The following is a 16473-nucleotide window of genomic DNA, read 5'->3' as shown; positions in this document are numbered from 1 at the left end:
TCAAAGGGCAGAATTCTTGACGATTGCGATAGCCATGAAATGGTTATTCTTACACAATTGGGGGGCTGATCTTTTTGCCGATCACGATCCTCGTCGCATAACCTTGATCGGTATCTTTATCGGTAGTATGGACGCAAAACTTGTGACCTCTTTGTATACAACCCTTAACATGAAATCGCGATCATTACCACGGGTGTATAGATAGATAGATAGAAATACTTTATTCCATACAAAAAAAAATTACATAACATCACAAAAACAAAGAAACTAAAACTAAAAAAAATATTGTATGAAAAGGCGGCCTTATTGCTCACAGCAATCTCTACCAGGCAACCTTTGATGAAAGGAGAAACTAGGTGTGTTGGATAGTACTTACACGCAATACAGAGAAATGTAGTAGTATAATATTTTATAATCTAATTAATTAATAAATACCTGACTATTTCAGTAATACATACATAACTATCATACATTTATACATAAATATTATAAATATCAATATATATACAATCCGTAAAAGTAATATAATATACATACGCAATGGCCAGAGTGAAGTGAACTAGAGTGAGGGAACTCTCGATTTATCCTGAATCGACGATAGCAGTATTCAGTACCCTTATTATAAATGCAAAAGTGTGTTTGTTTGTTGGTTTGTTAGCTTATTGGTTTGTACTTCAATAACGTCGCACTGTGCAACCGATTGACTTGATTTTTTGCATGGGTAGGTACAGATAAAGACCTGGAGAGTGACATAGGCTACTTTTATCTCGGAAAATCAAAGAGTTCCCACGGGATTTTCCCTCAAAATCAAAAAAGGAACCCATTTTGATCACTTCGTTGTCTGTCTGTCTATCTGTCCGTATGTACCTCTGTTCATCGTGTCTGTCAAGAAAACGTATAGGGTACTGCCCGTTGACCTAGAATCATGGGTAGCTGGGTAGGTCTTACAGCACAAGTAAAGGAATAAATCCGAAAACCGTGAATTTGTGGTAACATCACAAAAAAAATTAAATGTATTTTCAACTTTTAAAGTAAGATAACTTATACCAAGTGGGGTATCATATGAAAGGACTTTAACTGCACATTATAAAATAGATTTTTATTTCTTTTTATGCATAATAGTTTCTGATTTATCGTGCAAAATGTCTTAGAAAAAGCACCGAAGACCGAAGTACCCTCGGTGCGCGAGTCTGACTCGCACTTGGCCGGTTTTTTTGCCTTATAGAACCTTAGAAGCTCAACGCTAGATACCTATAGGCGGTGAAAAAAAGTCCAAAAAGTCATAGATTTAAGTGTCATTCATTGTATCGTCATCATGACCTACCTATCTATTGTCGCCCCTCTACTGAGCAACGGTCTCAGAATGCGAAGGATTTGGCCACAGTCTACTACGCTGGCCAAGTGCGCCTTGCAGCTAAAGGCGAGCGGAAAATGGAATTAAGCATATGCATTAGATCTGCGCTGCGTCGGGAACACCTCATTTGTATATTAAAAAACGTTTTGCTCCAAGTATCGTACCTACATTGGATAAAGAAAGGTTTCCTTTTTCTATTTTTTTTATTCAGATACAAGTATCAAGTTAGTTTAGTTAGAAAAGAAGAGAAAATAAGAATACAATTTCAATCCCGATGTTCGGCAACCGCTGACACGGACCGATTTGTCAAGGTGATCCCATATCCGGGGAAATCCGTTTCCGCCCCTGCCGAAACTCAATCAACCTGGCATTAACTTGACTTTTTATATTTACTTTTTCTTTTCATTTTATAGTACCTATTTGTACTGTTGTACAATGTACAGCGTTCCACAGGGTTTCTCAAATGAAGAAGAGGAAGAATAATTTCTTGACATTTAGCAATTTAACTAGGTACCTACTGACAGTACGCGACCAAAAGTGATGAACATCGATCTTTAGAAGGAGATAGCAGATTTGTAGAGCACTGTCTCGGTCGTTTAGACCGACAAAACGTCATATGGGTATGAGCGACGGAGACAACGCTCTACAAAGTACAAACCTGTAATGTCATTCTAAAGGCCGATGTTCATCACTTTCGGCCGCGTACTGTAACTAGCTATAGTACGCGACAGGTCGAGATGGCAATCGGAGTGGGGACGCGCTAACCCGGTGTAAGCGAGCACCGGGTTAGCGCGGGTTACTGTGGTATTATATAAATAGGAGACTTTCTTCTAGGTGAACGCATCTCGTCTTAGGCCTCATCATCACTTTCCATCAGGTGTGATTGTGGTCAAGCGTTTGTGTATAATGAACTAGCTTATTCCCGCGACTTCAGCCGCGTGGACTACACAAATTTTGAAAATCCTTTCTTAGCGGACACCTACGTCATAATAGCTATCTGCATGCAAAATTTCAGCCCGATCCGTCCAGTAGTTTGAGCTGTGCGTTGATAGATCAGTCAGTCACCTTTTCCTTTTATATATTTAGATACACTAGCTTATTCCCACGACTTTGTCCGCATGGGTTATACACATATTAACCCCTATTTTACCCCTTTAACCATATTTTACGTCATAATAGCTCTGCATGCCAAATTTCATTCCGATCCGTCCAGTAAGTTGAGCTGTGCGTTGATAGATCAGTCAGTCAGTCAATCAGCTTTTCCTTTTATAATATAGAAGACTATACAATCACCAAGAACCTTACCCCATGGTAGGTAGGTACTTATTTGACTTCAAATGTTTACCTACTGCCTGTTATAATAGGGCTGTCATACGTCCCGGAACACCGGGACATGTCCCGGTCTGAAGCGTTGTGTCCCGGTGTCCCGGTCAGTAAGTTAGTTGTGCCGGTTTGGCAGTTGGGGCGTTTGTATATTTAAAATTTCGCGCTCGCTTCGCTCGCGCTTTTCTTCACATTAGTTAATGTCTGCAACTTCGTCCACATGCATTCAGTTTTTTAAAAATTACATGGGAACTGTTTAATATTCCGGGATAAAAAGCCGTTTTCAAGTGCAAACAGACTGACACTTTCGAATTTACAGTATCAGTATACATGTGGATGGATATCCCGGTCATCCTTTCAGCAGTTATGGCAGCCCTATGTTATAAGGAGTTTAGCTGAAGTAGTATAATTAGCACCTGGTATTAATATTTCACGCGGGACTGGTCTCATTAGTCTACGTCCACGGGTGTTATAAATTATGTGGACGGTAACTTTAAGCTTTTGTTTTCTTAATAAACAAACATGAGAGAAATTAATTTCAATTCATTCTAATTCTAATTTATACAACTTTTATCAAATTATTTTCCATATACCTACTTAATATACAATTCTATATCTACCAAATTTTTGTAAAATTTATTTTACTAATCTGTCGACGTATTTTACCTACGTTACGTATCTCTGATATATTTATTTTTTCTTATCCTTATTTAACCCGGCGGGAGGCGCGCCACTATTTAGGACACAAACGGTCGCTACCGGGTAAAAAATACCACAGTATACACATACAGTTATTATAGTTTAGGTGAATTATTTTTTAAATACGAATGGAAATACGGTAATTATGTATATACATTGAAATGAAAATGCGATAAATTTTTGATTATGTATTTATTTGGTCTCATATAGTACATATGAACTTGAACGACTAAAAACAGGCAATTTTTTCATAGATCTATGAACTTTGTACCAAAAATATTTTTTTAGTCTAAAATATTATTAAATTGGGATCAGTTACAAAAGTACACACTATAATCTCACTTGCAAAATAAAAAGAATCAATATTTCTTGCTAACTTCTTCTATAAATGACTCATTGAATCAAACATAACATTTGGCACTTATCTACTAGGAACTTCTGAAACTTTATATTCTTCTATATTGTATCTTTTACTTTTTCTTATTTTTTTGAATAATATAAGTACAGTAACTATGGTTGCTATACATCATTTTAGAACATAACTTGCACTCAGTTATGGTTTTCTTATATTTTTTTCCATGAGCATAGTTGTCTCCACTAAGTCGATGGTTTTCACGATCACGATTTCTGAAATATCTGACCTTGAGACTCATAATATATGTGTTAGTAACTACTCAAGATTATTTATCAGGAAATAAAAGTTTCTGCCCACCTGAAACAGTACTAGAATCCTTGCATTCTCGAACTGACGCTGGTAAATGTATAATTATGCGCCGTCTTTTTGGTGGTTTCGCGATTAGCCATTGGGTCAGATTTTTCCTACCAATGTATCTTCCAAGCCTAAAGTTTGATAGTGGCATATCACCTTTATTTCTGACTGGGATATTCTGGGAATCAGGGTCTAGTGGAAGTAACACATCTTCATCCTGTTTGGAGTCACTTTCGTGTTGATTATACTGCTCGAATGGTCTGTTTCTGATACTTTCTGTTAGTCGCTATCCTGATTTTTAAGAATCTTTTCGATCTGAAGTTTATTCGAATACGTAAGATCCCTTTAAGATCCATTAAAATAATTTGAAAGAAGAAAAAGTTATAATTTTTTTATCACACAAACAGTCGCTACTGGGTAAAAAATACCCATACGCACTTTATGCGTCCATAGCGTCCAAGTGCAAAGCCCAAATTGAAGTGCACGTGGAGAATGTGTTCCTTATGATTTACCAGGAAGCTACTAAGAAATACAATGTTCGTAAGCAAATGAGAAAAAATGTCTGTGGTATTTTTTACCCGGTAGCGCCTCCCGCCGGGTTAAATGAGGGAGTTCAATTTGTACATGTCAGGCCCATGGTAACACAATTAGAATATTTTTTTTATTTAACGAAAGACAAAGGAAATTGCAGCAATCTTTTAGATTTGAATTATGTATTGGATTTGTCCTTCCAACGGAATTGTAAATAAGGCAAGTAAGGTATCTACATATCCAAACAATGTGGGGTGATTTTGGCAAATCACTCATACAGAAATAAAGATAGTTTGAAAGAAGATAATTTGAAAACATTAAATACTAGCTGACTAGCTGATGCCCGCGACTTCGTACGCGTGGATTTAGACTTTTAAAAATCCCGTAGGAGCTCTTTGATTTTCCGGGATAAAAAGTAGCCTATGTCACTCTCCAGGTCTTAAACTATACCCATGAAAAAAATTACGTCGATCCGTGTTGCTCCGTTGTGACGTGATTGAAGGACAAACCAAAAAAAACAATAAACCAACAAACAAACACACTTTCGCATTTATAATAGGTATGGGTACTGATTAATAATTACAAATGACAAAAATTATTAATTACTTATCACAATAAATACTGATTGATCAGAATTTTACAGGTTGCGACAGTAATAAGTCTATGGGTTGCGATAAGATATGAAAACCTGAGTCAGATCATTAGATAAAGCTCGTTACGCTGATTTAGAATCTAAACCTATATACAGTGTGTAATTAGAATATTTGCAAAAATGAAGACTGGTGATAGTACTTACTGATGATTAGATACCACCTTAAAAAGTTGCTTTTTTAACCTGTATTTTTAAAAAGTTCGCAATATATTGCTAATAAAACATCTGACTGACGCTAGAGCTTAACTAACTTTGCGTGGACAGATAATGCGGGGTCAATGCTCTGCGTCGTAGGCGGGGCATTAACCTCGAACTTTAGAACTTGAACTATACATTGCGGGTAAGTTGCTAAATCACTTAAACTAAAAGTATGAGGCAAATGTTTATGGATCGTGGTTAGTAGTAATAATAGCGCTAAGTTTTTGCTAGCGTTCGTTCTAATTGCATCCTGTATAACTAAAGTCAAAATACAGACTTACTATAAATGCGCAACAGGTTGACATGGCAATCAGGGTATGAGGCGGGAGGATGCCCCGCACACCCGCATGTCACCCGCACTTGCCCGCATCGGGTTAGCGCGCGAACTGTGCGGGTGTGCGGGGCGTTCCCTTCTCGATTTCCATTCAACCTGACGCGTCGGTACTATACGTTTATCGCAAGCGCGCAATATTTTCGCCAACTTTTGTGAGACCGAATTATTATAGGCCGTGCGAAAGTTCTTAAAATTAAGCGAGCTTCTTAAAATGCCTCTTTACACGAAAATTCCATCACGTCATCGCTGCGGGTGTGTTTGTGAAATTACGATGGAGGTGGATCGATCCTCTTGGTCCTGTTTGAGCACTTTAGGGACAAGGTCTCTAACGATATCCCTTTTGCTATTCACAGTTTACACCCTTCCAAGAATCCAATCTCTAACGTGTTGCTACGTACCAAAGTACCGTCTGGACCGACATCTACGTCTCTTAACTATGAATAAATTACAAGCAACGATGTTCTGAAAATTCCATTATATCGATGGCTGGGTATATGTATCGAAGAAACTCATAACAGTTGAAGTATAAAAATCTGTCGTTTTCAAGTTGTCTACCTATCCATGAAAACTGGTATTTAGGCTTTAGGTTAAAAATGAAGAAATACGTGTTTCAGAATTTTTTGAAATTTCACTGATTTTCAAAACTCCACTCGATTTAAGCCAAGGGGGTCAGTACGTCTAAGGATATCTGTTTTGAAATAACACCCTTCCTCTAATCGATCCAATAACTTGTTCAAAATCAAAAACAAATACGTAGATCAATTTGTCGACTTTCAATCATGGTCAGCTTTGACCGCAAACGCAAAACTTTAAAACTCTGGCAACGAAATTGACTGAGTCTATATGAACAGTGCAAGGTATTTATTCAATTCGAGAGTTCTAACTTCTATCTATGATTTATTAGCTTGGTGTGTAAACCTGGCAAATTTATCACTTTGAATAAGAAAGGTTGAATGGGTTGCAGTGCAGATACATTTTCCACAGAGTGCCCATAGACTATACCTACGTATATACTGGGAAGAGTACCTGCGTTTATATATTATTTTCTCAGTTTGTTTCTCTCGCTTAGCACCCGAGAGATCATAACATCAGCGATATAGTTGATATATATAGGTACTTACTACCCCAGCTCTTCCTTTGTAGTAAGTACCTCGTTGGCGTCTATGAAATATAGGGGACATTTCAGTATAGTATCAGTGCTTGATAAAATAATAAACAGAATGAGATTTCCTACAATATTTTCATGTCTAAAAAATATTCATTCTGGTAACATTAGTAAAGTCATTCAGAATGAAGGTACTTGTTCATTAGTCAATATAATATTATTGAACTAGCTGCCCGGGCAAGGCCCGGGCGAACTTCGTTCCGCTTCAATTTAAATTTTTTAAATTCTTCTCACCGTAAGAACCATATTCGTACTTCAAGGAATATTATAAAAAAAGAATTAGCGAAATAGGTTCAGCTGTTCTCGAGATTTGCGATGACCAACACATTTAGTGATTCATTTTTATATTATAGAAGATAAGCTATTCTTATTACAGAGCGTTGTAGTCATATAGGTATAGTACTATTCTAATTGATTATCTTCTACTTTGACGTGAATAATGCTTTTGTTTGTTCAGGGTTGTTCGGGATCTAAAACTATTTGATGACTATGACCCTTTTAGAATCTATATCAGTTCCAATATTAGATAGTTATTTTCTTATATTGATTGATAGGGTGAAGTTTCTTTTTAGGGTTTCGTACCTCAAAAGGAAAAAAGGAATCCTCATAGGATCACTTCGTTGTCCGTCTGTCTATCAAGAAACCTACGGGGTACTTCCCGTTGACCTAGAATCATGAAATTTGGCAGGTAGGTAGGTCTTATACAGAGGCAGACATAAGGTGAAAAGTCTGAAAAACGTGAATTTGTGAATACATCACAAAAATTAAAATGTGTTCGTGAACAAATAAAATTAGTATTTTCAACTTTTAAAGTAAGGTATACCAAGTGGGGTATCGTATAAAAGGACTTTACCTGTACATTCTAAAACAGATTTTATTTTATTTTATGCATGATAGTTTTTTGATTTATCGTGTGAAATGTCGAAAAAATACTACTGTACTACGGAACCCTGGGTGTGAGTGTCTAACTCGCACTTGGTCGGTTTTTTCTACGGAAAAGCGTAAATTATTGTTTCTTTTTTGTTTCAGTGCAATTCGGGGGATGAAGAACACTCAGCACATAATTCTCATAGCCGTCGTCAAAAAGAGGTAACTTTTACTTATGTTGTGTTTATTTTCTATTTAATTTTGTATAACTATGGTATAATAACGGGCCACCATTTTTGGAACACGTTCACAGGTGTCAAAAGGTGCGTACAGAACGCGGCAGAAAGTAATGTAGATCGGCCTTTAGAATGACATTTCGGCTTTGTAGATGGTTTCAGCGCAATAGCAATCTGCGGGACTTATGCATCAGTCACTCAATGAGCCAATCAGTCAGACAGTTTTTCATTTTATATATTTAGATTATTCTTTTTTTTTTTTTTTTTTTTTTTTTTTTTTTAATACAATAAAACTTAAAGCTAGCCTTATCTAATTACTATATAAATCATGACCGCGTGGAATGGTGCCAAGAATACTGGCTGCATTTCCGCGCTGGACAGCTAGGCTGATCCGCTGCGCAAAAAATGAGCCAGCCCTTCTGTCACCAGTTGAGGCTATTAATCGCGGTGAAATGTCTCGTAAAAAATTTTTAGCACTAAGACTCCATGGCCCCAGGGTCTCCACGGCAAACGGCACAAAAATGTAACTCTCTATAAGAGAGGCATACTTGCGCCGCTTGCCGTTTTCAGCTGTTTCTGCTGCGGCTCCCGGTCTTGATGCTGTCTTCCTGATATGACACGGGGCCAATGTGTCAACGCAAGTTGCGTCCCACATTAGCGCCCGTCCCCGTTCCCAGGGAACCAGCGTCAATCCATCAGGTCTCTTGCCATCATCCCGACTAATCCCTGCCGGCTCAATGAGCGCAGGAATATTTATGGTGGCAAGAGCTCTTTTAATTGTATCGTTAAGAGAGCCATGCCTAAACAGCCTACCGGAGCTCCTTTGGCAAGAGAGTCCGTGGATTCCAAATTTATCAACCTCTTTTCCACACGGACATCTGTGCTGATGGCACAGTGGTGTTCCCAATCTGAGACCTAGAGCCACACGAAAACTTTCGTTATCTAAAAGTGTGCCGAGATTTTTTGATGGCAAGGCATGCAGCCAATACCCAGATTCCTTTTCGGATAATGCTAGAAGCCTGGCACGATCTCTGTCACTTGTAAGATTTTGAACCAAATTCGTATGTGTCAGTTGAACCAATGGCAAATCCCAAAGTTTTTGTGTAGTACGTTCCTTCGGGATGTCGACATTGGGACATCTGACCTTCCAACTCTCTAGGGCCTCTGTGGCATAGGTCAATGATGAATTGGATTTGAGAATTTGAGAGCTAAGCTCTTTTATACTATGCACAGAGGACAGAAAAGCCGGAAGAGCTACACTGGAAATTTTCCTCACGCCGATGCCACCGTACTTGACCGGTAAAGTTGCTTGGTTCCAGGAGTGCTCATCAAAAGTTAAATTTAGAATTTGTTCTAGTGTACTTTTAAGGGTGGCATCCATGTTATCGAGTAGTCCATGAAATTTCCAAATTGGGCTCGCGCGGAGAATGTAAATTAATTTAGGTACAAAAAGGCAATATTTTAGGATCGAAAATGCAATGTGAGAATTTAGAGTGCCCAATTTGTCGGTATTAGCCGAAAATGTTCTGACTTTTTGATCCAAGAGTGGTTGTATGGATTCATTATAAAGAGGAGCACCGAGAAGGCAAAGTGAACGTTTATCAAGTATTTTAATATTAGGTGAAATTTCATTGAATAATTCAGAGGCCAATAGAATTCTTTCTTGCGACAGTTTTTCTGTAAAAAACAATTCGCATTTCGAAAAATTAAGTTCTAAACCAATTTTCTTATATTACAATATAAGTTAATTTACTCATAGTAGGTATCTACCTACCTACCGGGTAGGTGAGGTTAGATAAGGTTGGTCTTGTGCAATCTAAATTGTACCTTTTTAATTTGGAGAGAGCGCCCAGACTGAAAAGGATTTCCCTTTACCCGTTCGAGTCGCCTTTACTCCAATTAAGTTATTATTAGGGTTCCGCGCCTCGAAAGGAAATATTTTTTAATTATCTAGTTATATCAATAGAAACAATATTAACGCTATAACATACATATTTTACCCATTCCGAATTAAACAAAATTTTTTTAATCGTTCGTTGCCCAATTATTTTTAATTGATACTAGATACCTACTTAGAACTAAGTAAATAAATAAATAAAATAAATAAAAATCTTTTTTATTCGTATAAACTTTTAGAAGTACTTACGAATAGTCGGATGCATCTACCACTGGTTCGGAATGCCTTTCCTACCGAGAAGAACCAGCAAGAAACTCGGCGGTTGCTCATTTCAAATATTTGATATAGGTACAAGATTATGCCATGTATAAGTACAGCCATTGTGGTAAGTACAGCCAAATACCTTATATACTAAGGCATGCAATATTATGTTAGAATTATTTTACGTATTTTTTAATTATTCTTTTAAATTTGCTTATTTATAAAATTTTGTCACAATAATAAATTAAATAATACATAAATCAATCAGAACACTTATAACCTCCTCAGAACAATGTCAATATGGACTAGCTACCAAATAATCAATTATATTGTCAAGTATATACATATTAGACATGTGTCCGCTATAGCTTAACTTAACTGAAAACCGCTGCCGTGCCTATAGCGTACCATAGCGTTATTGTCGTAGCTAGCAACGGTTTTCAGTTATCATCTATGACGAACCACCTGACAACGCAACACTGCCAACTGGCAACCGACAATGCATTGTTTGGTTTTTGGGTAACTAGAAACGCAATAATTATGCCTTCTCTTTCTTTCTTTCACTGAAAGCTGAGAAGGAGCGGTTATTGGCTACCGGCTTAGTAACTAAGAACTTGGTAAACCAAAGCCGACCTTATCTCTATTACGCTAAGGCTTAACGGTACAAGTACTTGTCCATTACACTTTGATCTATCATTCTAAATACAGTTAGCCTTAGAGTAATAGAGATAAGGTCCTCTTTGGTTTATTAATCTTTATGAAATGTTTTTGGTTAACTGGACTGTGGCAAACTATTCGTGCAGGCGTCCACTATAGTTTGACCTATGTCAATGATCAAATTAAACTTTACTGCTATGAACTAAAGGTTGTGATTACTTCACGATATTCATGAAAGTAAAATTGGTTTTATTTTAGTGAATATGCGCGCGCTAGCTATACAGACGGTATTGATACGGCAGCTAGCTTAGTTACTACTACGGAAACCGCTGCGCGTTGCGCATATTAAATTAGTTGAAACACAACTCTGATACCGATATTCGGCAACGGTTAACAATATCGGTATGGAAACTAAGTAACTGTTGATTAACCGTTGCCGTAAATAGCCAATAACGCCCATCTTTAATACATATTATGTCAAAATTATACTTTGATTATTTTATTTTAATATTTTTATTTATTTATTTAGGTATTCAGCTACACTGTAGAAACAATTAAATAATAGCCACTCAAATAATTTACGTTTAAGTGAATTCAGCGACATTGATTCTGCTTACAAATCATTTGGTAGCTTATTATACAATTTAACACTCATTGCATAACAATTTTTACAGAAGAATGTAGTGTTTATCTTATGAGGTATAATTAGTCTATTTGTGTTTCGATTATTTCTAGCAGGTAGTTTTCCTTGACGAGCTTTTGTAAATAGTGCATTGTTTTTCTTTACAAATATAATAATTTCATAAACATACATACATGGAAGTGGAAGTATTTTTAACTTTCTAAAAAGTGGTCTACATGGATAAAATAGTATTTGCAGTCTTGTGCGTTGCTGGAACGAGCTGCAGGTCAAATCCACGCTCTTTTATCATTTAGATAATCTTCAATTGTGTAATATGCTTTTTTCAGGAGCATATTTTTAATAGATTTTTTAAACTTGTGCAAAGGTAAGTCCAAAATAGTTTGCGGGATTTTATTATAAAGTAACCTTTACAAATAAAAGATTTAAGTCTACGCAGCCAAAAACTCCAAATCAAGTGTGGTAAATTTTAGCTGTACATTTTTATTGGAGTTCTCGTAGGCTTAGTTAAGGGTACCTAGGTGTCAATTAATTAGGTATCACTATTAGGTACATCCATTATCGTCTCAATCCAAAAACTATTGACAATCAAAAAGTGTAAATATGAATTTATGCTTTGAGTTATAAGGGTAGATGGTAGAAGGATTTGAGGTATAAAGTACCTTAAGCTATAAGAGTAAGCCCTTTACTATTAAACTTAAGCTCTAAATATCAAAGTCAAAGTCAAAGTCAAAGTCAAATGATTTATTCAAAATAGGTAATAAATTACTCTTATTGATTGTCTGGTATAGTGTTAGATCATATCAAAAATAACATTGCATTTCGATCGGATAGATACGTATAATTTAAAGTTATTTAGCGAATTAACGTTCCTAATTAATCAATCATACAATATTTATAATGCAAATTAAAACTAGTCTACGAGCATAGAGCATGATTATAAAATGAAAGTAGCCACTGTGGGACTCGAACCTCGTTAGATAAAGATCATTTAATCCGATACATAATTAGAGCAACATTATTGATTAGCAATACGAAACTTGTTTTACTGCTCTCATTATATTATAGAAATTAAGTAACGTTTGGCGATCCTGGGATCTTGCTCTATGATCTTTGAATTCGGCAATTGATTACTTATTACATTCAAACTCTTTACCTCTGTATAATATTAGGAATATCTACTCATGTGCGTGTACTCCCCCCGCCTCATACCCCGATTGTCATCTCGACCTGTCCCTTACTTATACGTACTACTACGTACTTATAGATAGATAACAATGCTCGACGTTGATTCCGCAAATTCGAATATGCTTATCACAACTTCGTTAATATTATTCAGCAAAAAGCAATATGGCACGGGCTCAGTTAAAACTTTAAAGTCTTATCTGAAGTTTACACGCGAGGCAAAAGCCAAAGCCAAACTTTATAAATGGACTTAATCCATATCAGTTTATAAACTTTCCTTTTAAAACTTCCTCGACGTAAGTAAGTATAAGTATTCATTTGATAAATGACTTTTGTGTTTTAGCTTTTAAAATAATATTTTAAATAATATTTCTATTTTATTTTATTTGTTTTTCAGAGATCAATTTAAGTTAATTCATTTCGGATGGAACTTTAAATAAAGCCGGTCTAGTTTGTGTTTATATCATTGGTTAGTGAAGATTTTAAAGAATAATATAATAAGAACATCATTTATTATATGTATTTAAGTGTTGACAGTTGACAATTGACATAATTATTATAACATCATTTTGGCGTGGATACGAGATTAAATTGTCTATAATACATACACAGGCAAACTGATTATTTTATAACCTTTTAGATTAAACAGTCTGTCATATTAATTTCTTCCTCTCACCATTGCTATGTCTATGTAAGTAGGTACTTACTCCACAAAATTGCGTACTCAAACCAATATATAACGTGATAAGAGATACGTATATAGCTCCATAAAATTTTATGTTTATAATGTACTCTAATATTAATACACCGATATATTGCGGCGTATCTTGTTTACGATATTACTAGGACAGGTAGCTTATGGGCGTTAGGAATAAACCTATCGAAAATATGCGTTGACTCATATCGCAAGTTGACCCACCATAGATAAGTATACATGCCCACCATCAATAAATTATTTTATTATCGCTATTCTTTTTACACAACTGCACAAAAAATTAGTGTAAAGTTTTCAGGGTTTATGTGTATATAGGATGTAAACCAGACTACTGATAGTACTGATGATTACTGATATTATGATACCACAAAAAAAACGCGAATCATAATCCATCCATATCCATAACGTGATTTTTTGCATGGGTATAGTTAAAGAACTGGAGAGTAACATAGGCTACTTTTTATCCCGGGAAATCAAAGAGTTCCCGCGGAATTTTTCAAAACCTAAATCCACGCGTACGAAGTCGCGGGCATCAACTAATAAAAATATAAAAAATCCTACAATTTTGTGAATGTTTACGATATATTGTAAATAAAACATCTGACTGGCGCTAGATTTTTTATTATTAGGTACTTGTTTATATGGATGTAGTAGGTAAATAATAAATTATAGGCCTTTGCTTGTTTATAATTTGATGATAAGTTAGGCGTTGTGCCTACTTACCATTTTGGATTTTTTTTTTCACGTAAAGAAACCTTTGCTATTTACAAGATCCAAAAGTATAAAACAGTTTCATAACTCGATGTAAGTGATATATCGAAGGTATAAGACCAAGAAATAAGTGACATTAGCTTCATAGCCGAACAATGTACAACTGCCCTTCAAGTTTCCCTGCGTTCCTCACGACAAAGTTACTCTTGGCAAGTTGATAAAACCATTATAAAGGTCGATTGACTCTCTAGCACTTTGGAACTACGCCGGCCATATCAATATCAAGTGTAATAGAACTACCTACTGCTATAATAGCTCTAAATAAGAACTTTGTAAGAGTGTAACTTCGATGGAATGGGCTTAAAAAAAAGAATGGAAGAAAGAAATATATTTATTTTATTTTTTATTTCATTAGGAAAACCAACAGCTTAAAATGATCTTAATAATCTTAAAATTAAGTAACTTCAAGCTAATTAATAGGTTTTCACAGTTTCCAGATACAAAATTAAAAGTGAGATGAACACAGTGACAAGGAAACTATAACTAGATATAATTACGTTATGCTAGCAAACTAAACTTTGGCGTACACTATAGGCCAGTCATTAAAGCCAAAACCCGAAAGTAATTAGTAACTTGATGAAAATGTAGGGGGTTTTTAAAGAAGGTGAAGTAACTTACCGTGTGATTTTGCAGCGTTCAGTACCCGTAGTACAAGATTTTACGTCTCACCAAACCAAACCAAATTCGAGAGTCGAAATACTTCCGCGTTACAGTAAAATGGACCTAAACAGCCTTGAATTGAAGTCAAATATTCAATGCCACTGATTTTAATTTCGCAATGTTTCCGCTTGGAGCACTGGCTGTAGAAGTGTAGACCAACTTGAGCTTTAAAACAAGGCAATTAAGATCCAGTTTACTGTAACGCGGAAGTATTTCGACTCTCGAATTTGGTTTGGTTTGGTGAGACGTAAAATCTTGTACTACGGGTACTGGGGTGTACCGAAAGTGTTGAAAAGGGGTTGAAACGGGTTTTTGTTAATAACATTGCCAAAAAAATTAGTAACACGCTGCAAATTAAAATCCACGAGATTCCACAGGATTTATCGGAAACCTAAATTCATGCGGACGAAGTCGCGGGCATCTTCCATTAGAATTCGACTTCAAGCAATTAAATTATCCTGAGATATAATCTCAAGGAGCAAAACGAAACACAATATTATGATGAAACTTAAGCGTTTACTCTCAAACAACGCAACAAAAATGAGGATGAAAATTATTATGGTAAACATTTAATTTACAAAATAAACGCCTCGCTCGCTGTGCAGAATATATTGTTATAATTCCCTCTTTATTCACTGTCTTATCGAAATTCCTCGCCCCGATACTGAATTCCGCTAAAATTCTCAACGAGCTTCAACAAAGTAAGGGGATGCCACAGTGTAGAGAAAAAGTGAACTAAAATATTCTGCTTGTATCATTTCATGGTAGAGTCTGTGGTAGAGTACAGATTGAGTAAAATAACTCTTGAACTAACTAACTTGGACTCGGTCCGGATGAGTGCGTGATCGCTCTCACTCTTCTAGAGGATTAAATAATAATAAAAAACACGCCCCGTTATATTATACTTTTTTCAAAAAAATATAGCTAGTGTCATTCGAGATGATGTAAGGATCTAAGATATCCCATACCTACGTTCAAATCTGTTCAGGCATTTAGAAATAATCACGGAATAAAATAACTCACATACATAAATATATTATGAACTTTGAAAACATTATACACTCCTTTTTGGAGAGGCTTGTAAAGAGATCGGTTTCACGAGCATATTATTTTGATCGTTAAACGATATGAACGATACACGGGTATCAAGAGCTCTATGATTTTCGTATCGTAATTCGCGCCTAATGGTTCTTCTGGCACATTTTTTCTTGTCATATCAGGGGGCACGGTAGTGCCCCCGCCGATACGAGCCAAACTAAAGGACGGGTATATATTAATCTACTAGTTTACTTTTTCCATGTGACGTAATCAGCTAAAACGTGGTGTCCTATAGCTCTTGGAGATAATGCAGCTAACTATTAGAGAACAAATTTTATTTCTTTATAATATTATTGGTACAGATAATTATAATACAAGCAAACGCTTGTATAGTGGATGAACTGTAAGGCAATCCTCGACCTCCAGCTGCAAACCTCGCGCTGCCTCCCTCCCCCTAAATTCCAGCTATCGTTTGGCATCACTGATATATTTCCTCTGTAGTATCTACCGTTGATCGGGTTAGCTACGAGCATTTATCGAATTATTTTGAGTGGCATTACCCCTGGTAAATTTAATACAAA

The 16473-nt window shown here is 36.0% G+C and overlaps 1 protein-coding gene across 10 annotated transcripts in view; it reads left to right on the top strand.

Moving 5' to 3' along the window:
• The window catches only part of Pde8 (phosphodiesterase 8), a 200643-nt gene that overhangs the window by 137773 nt on the left and 46397 nt on the right, over nt 1-16473 (top strand). For all 10 annotated transcript variants that reach the window (XM_069505278.1, XM_069505277.1, XM_034979348.2 and 7 more), the window contains one exon: nt 7995-8054. In XM_069505278.1, coding sequence (XP_069361379.1) covers nt 7995-8054 — 60 coding nt within the window. The remainder of the gene's footprint in view (nt 1-7994; nt 8055-16473) is intronic.

The sequence above is a fragment of the Maniola hyperantus genome, chromosome 20 (assembly GCF_902806685.2).
Source record: "Maniola hyperantus chromosome 20, iAphHyp1.2, whole genome shotgun sequence".
NCBI lineage: Eukaryota > Metazoa > Arthropoda > Insecta > Lepidoptera > Nymphalidae > Maniola > Maniola hyperantus.
Note: the sequence above shows the minus strand (reverse complement) of the source record. Positions and strands in the feature narration are given on the sequence as shown.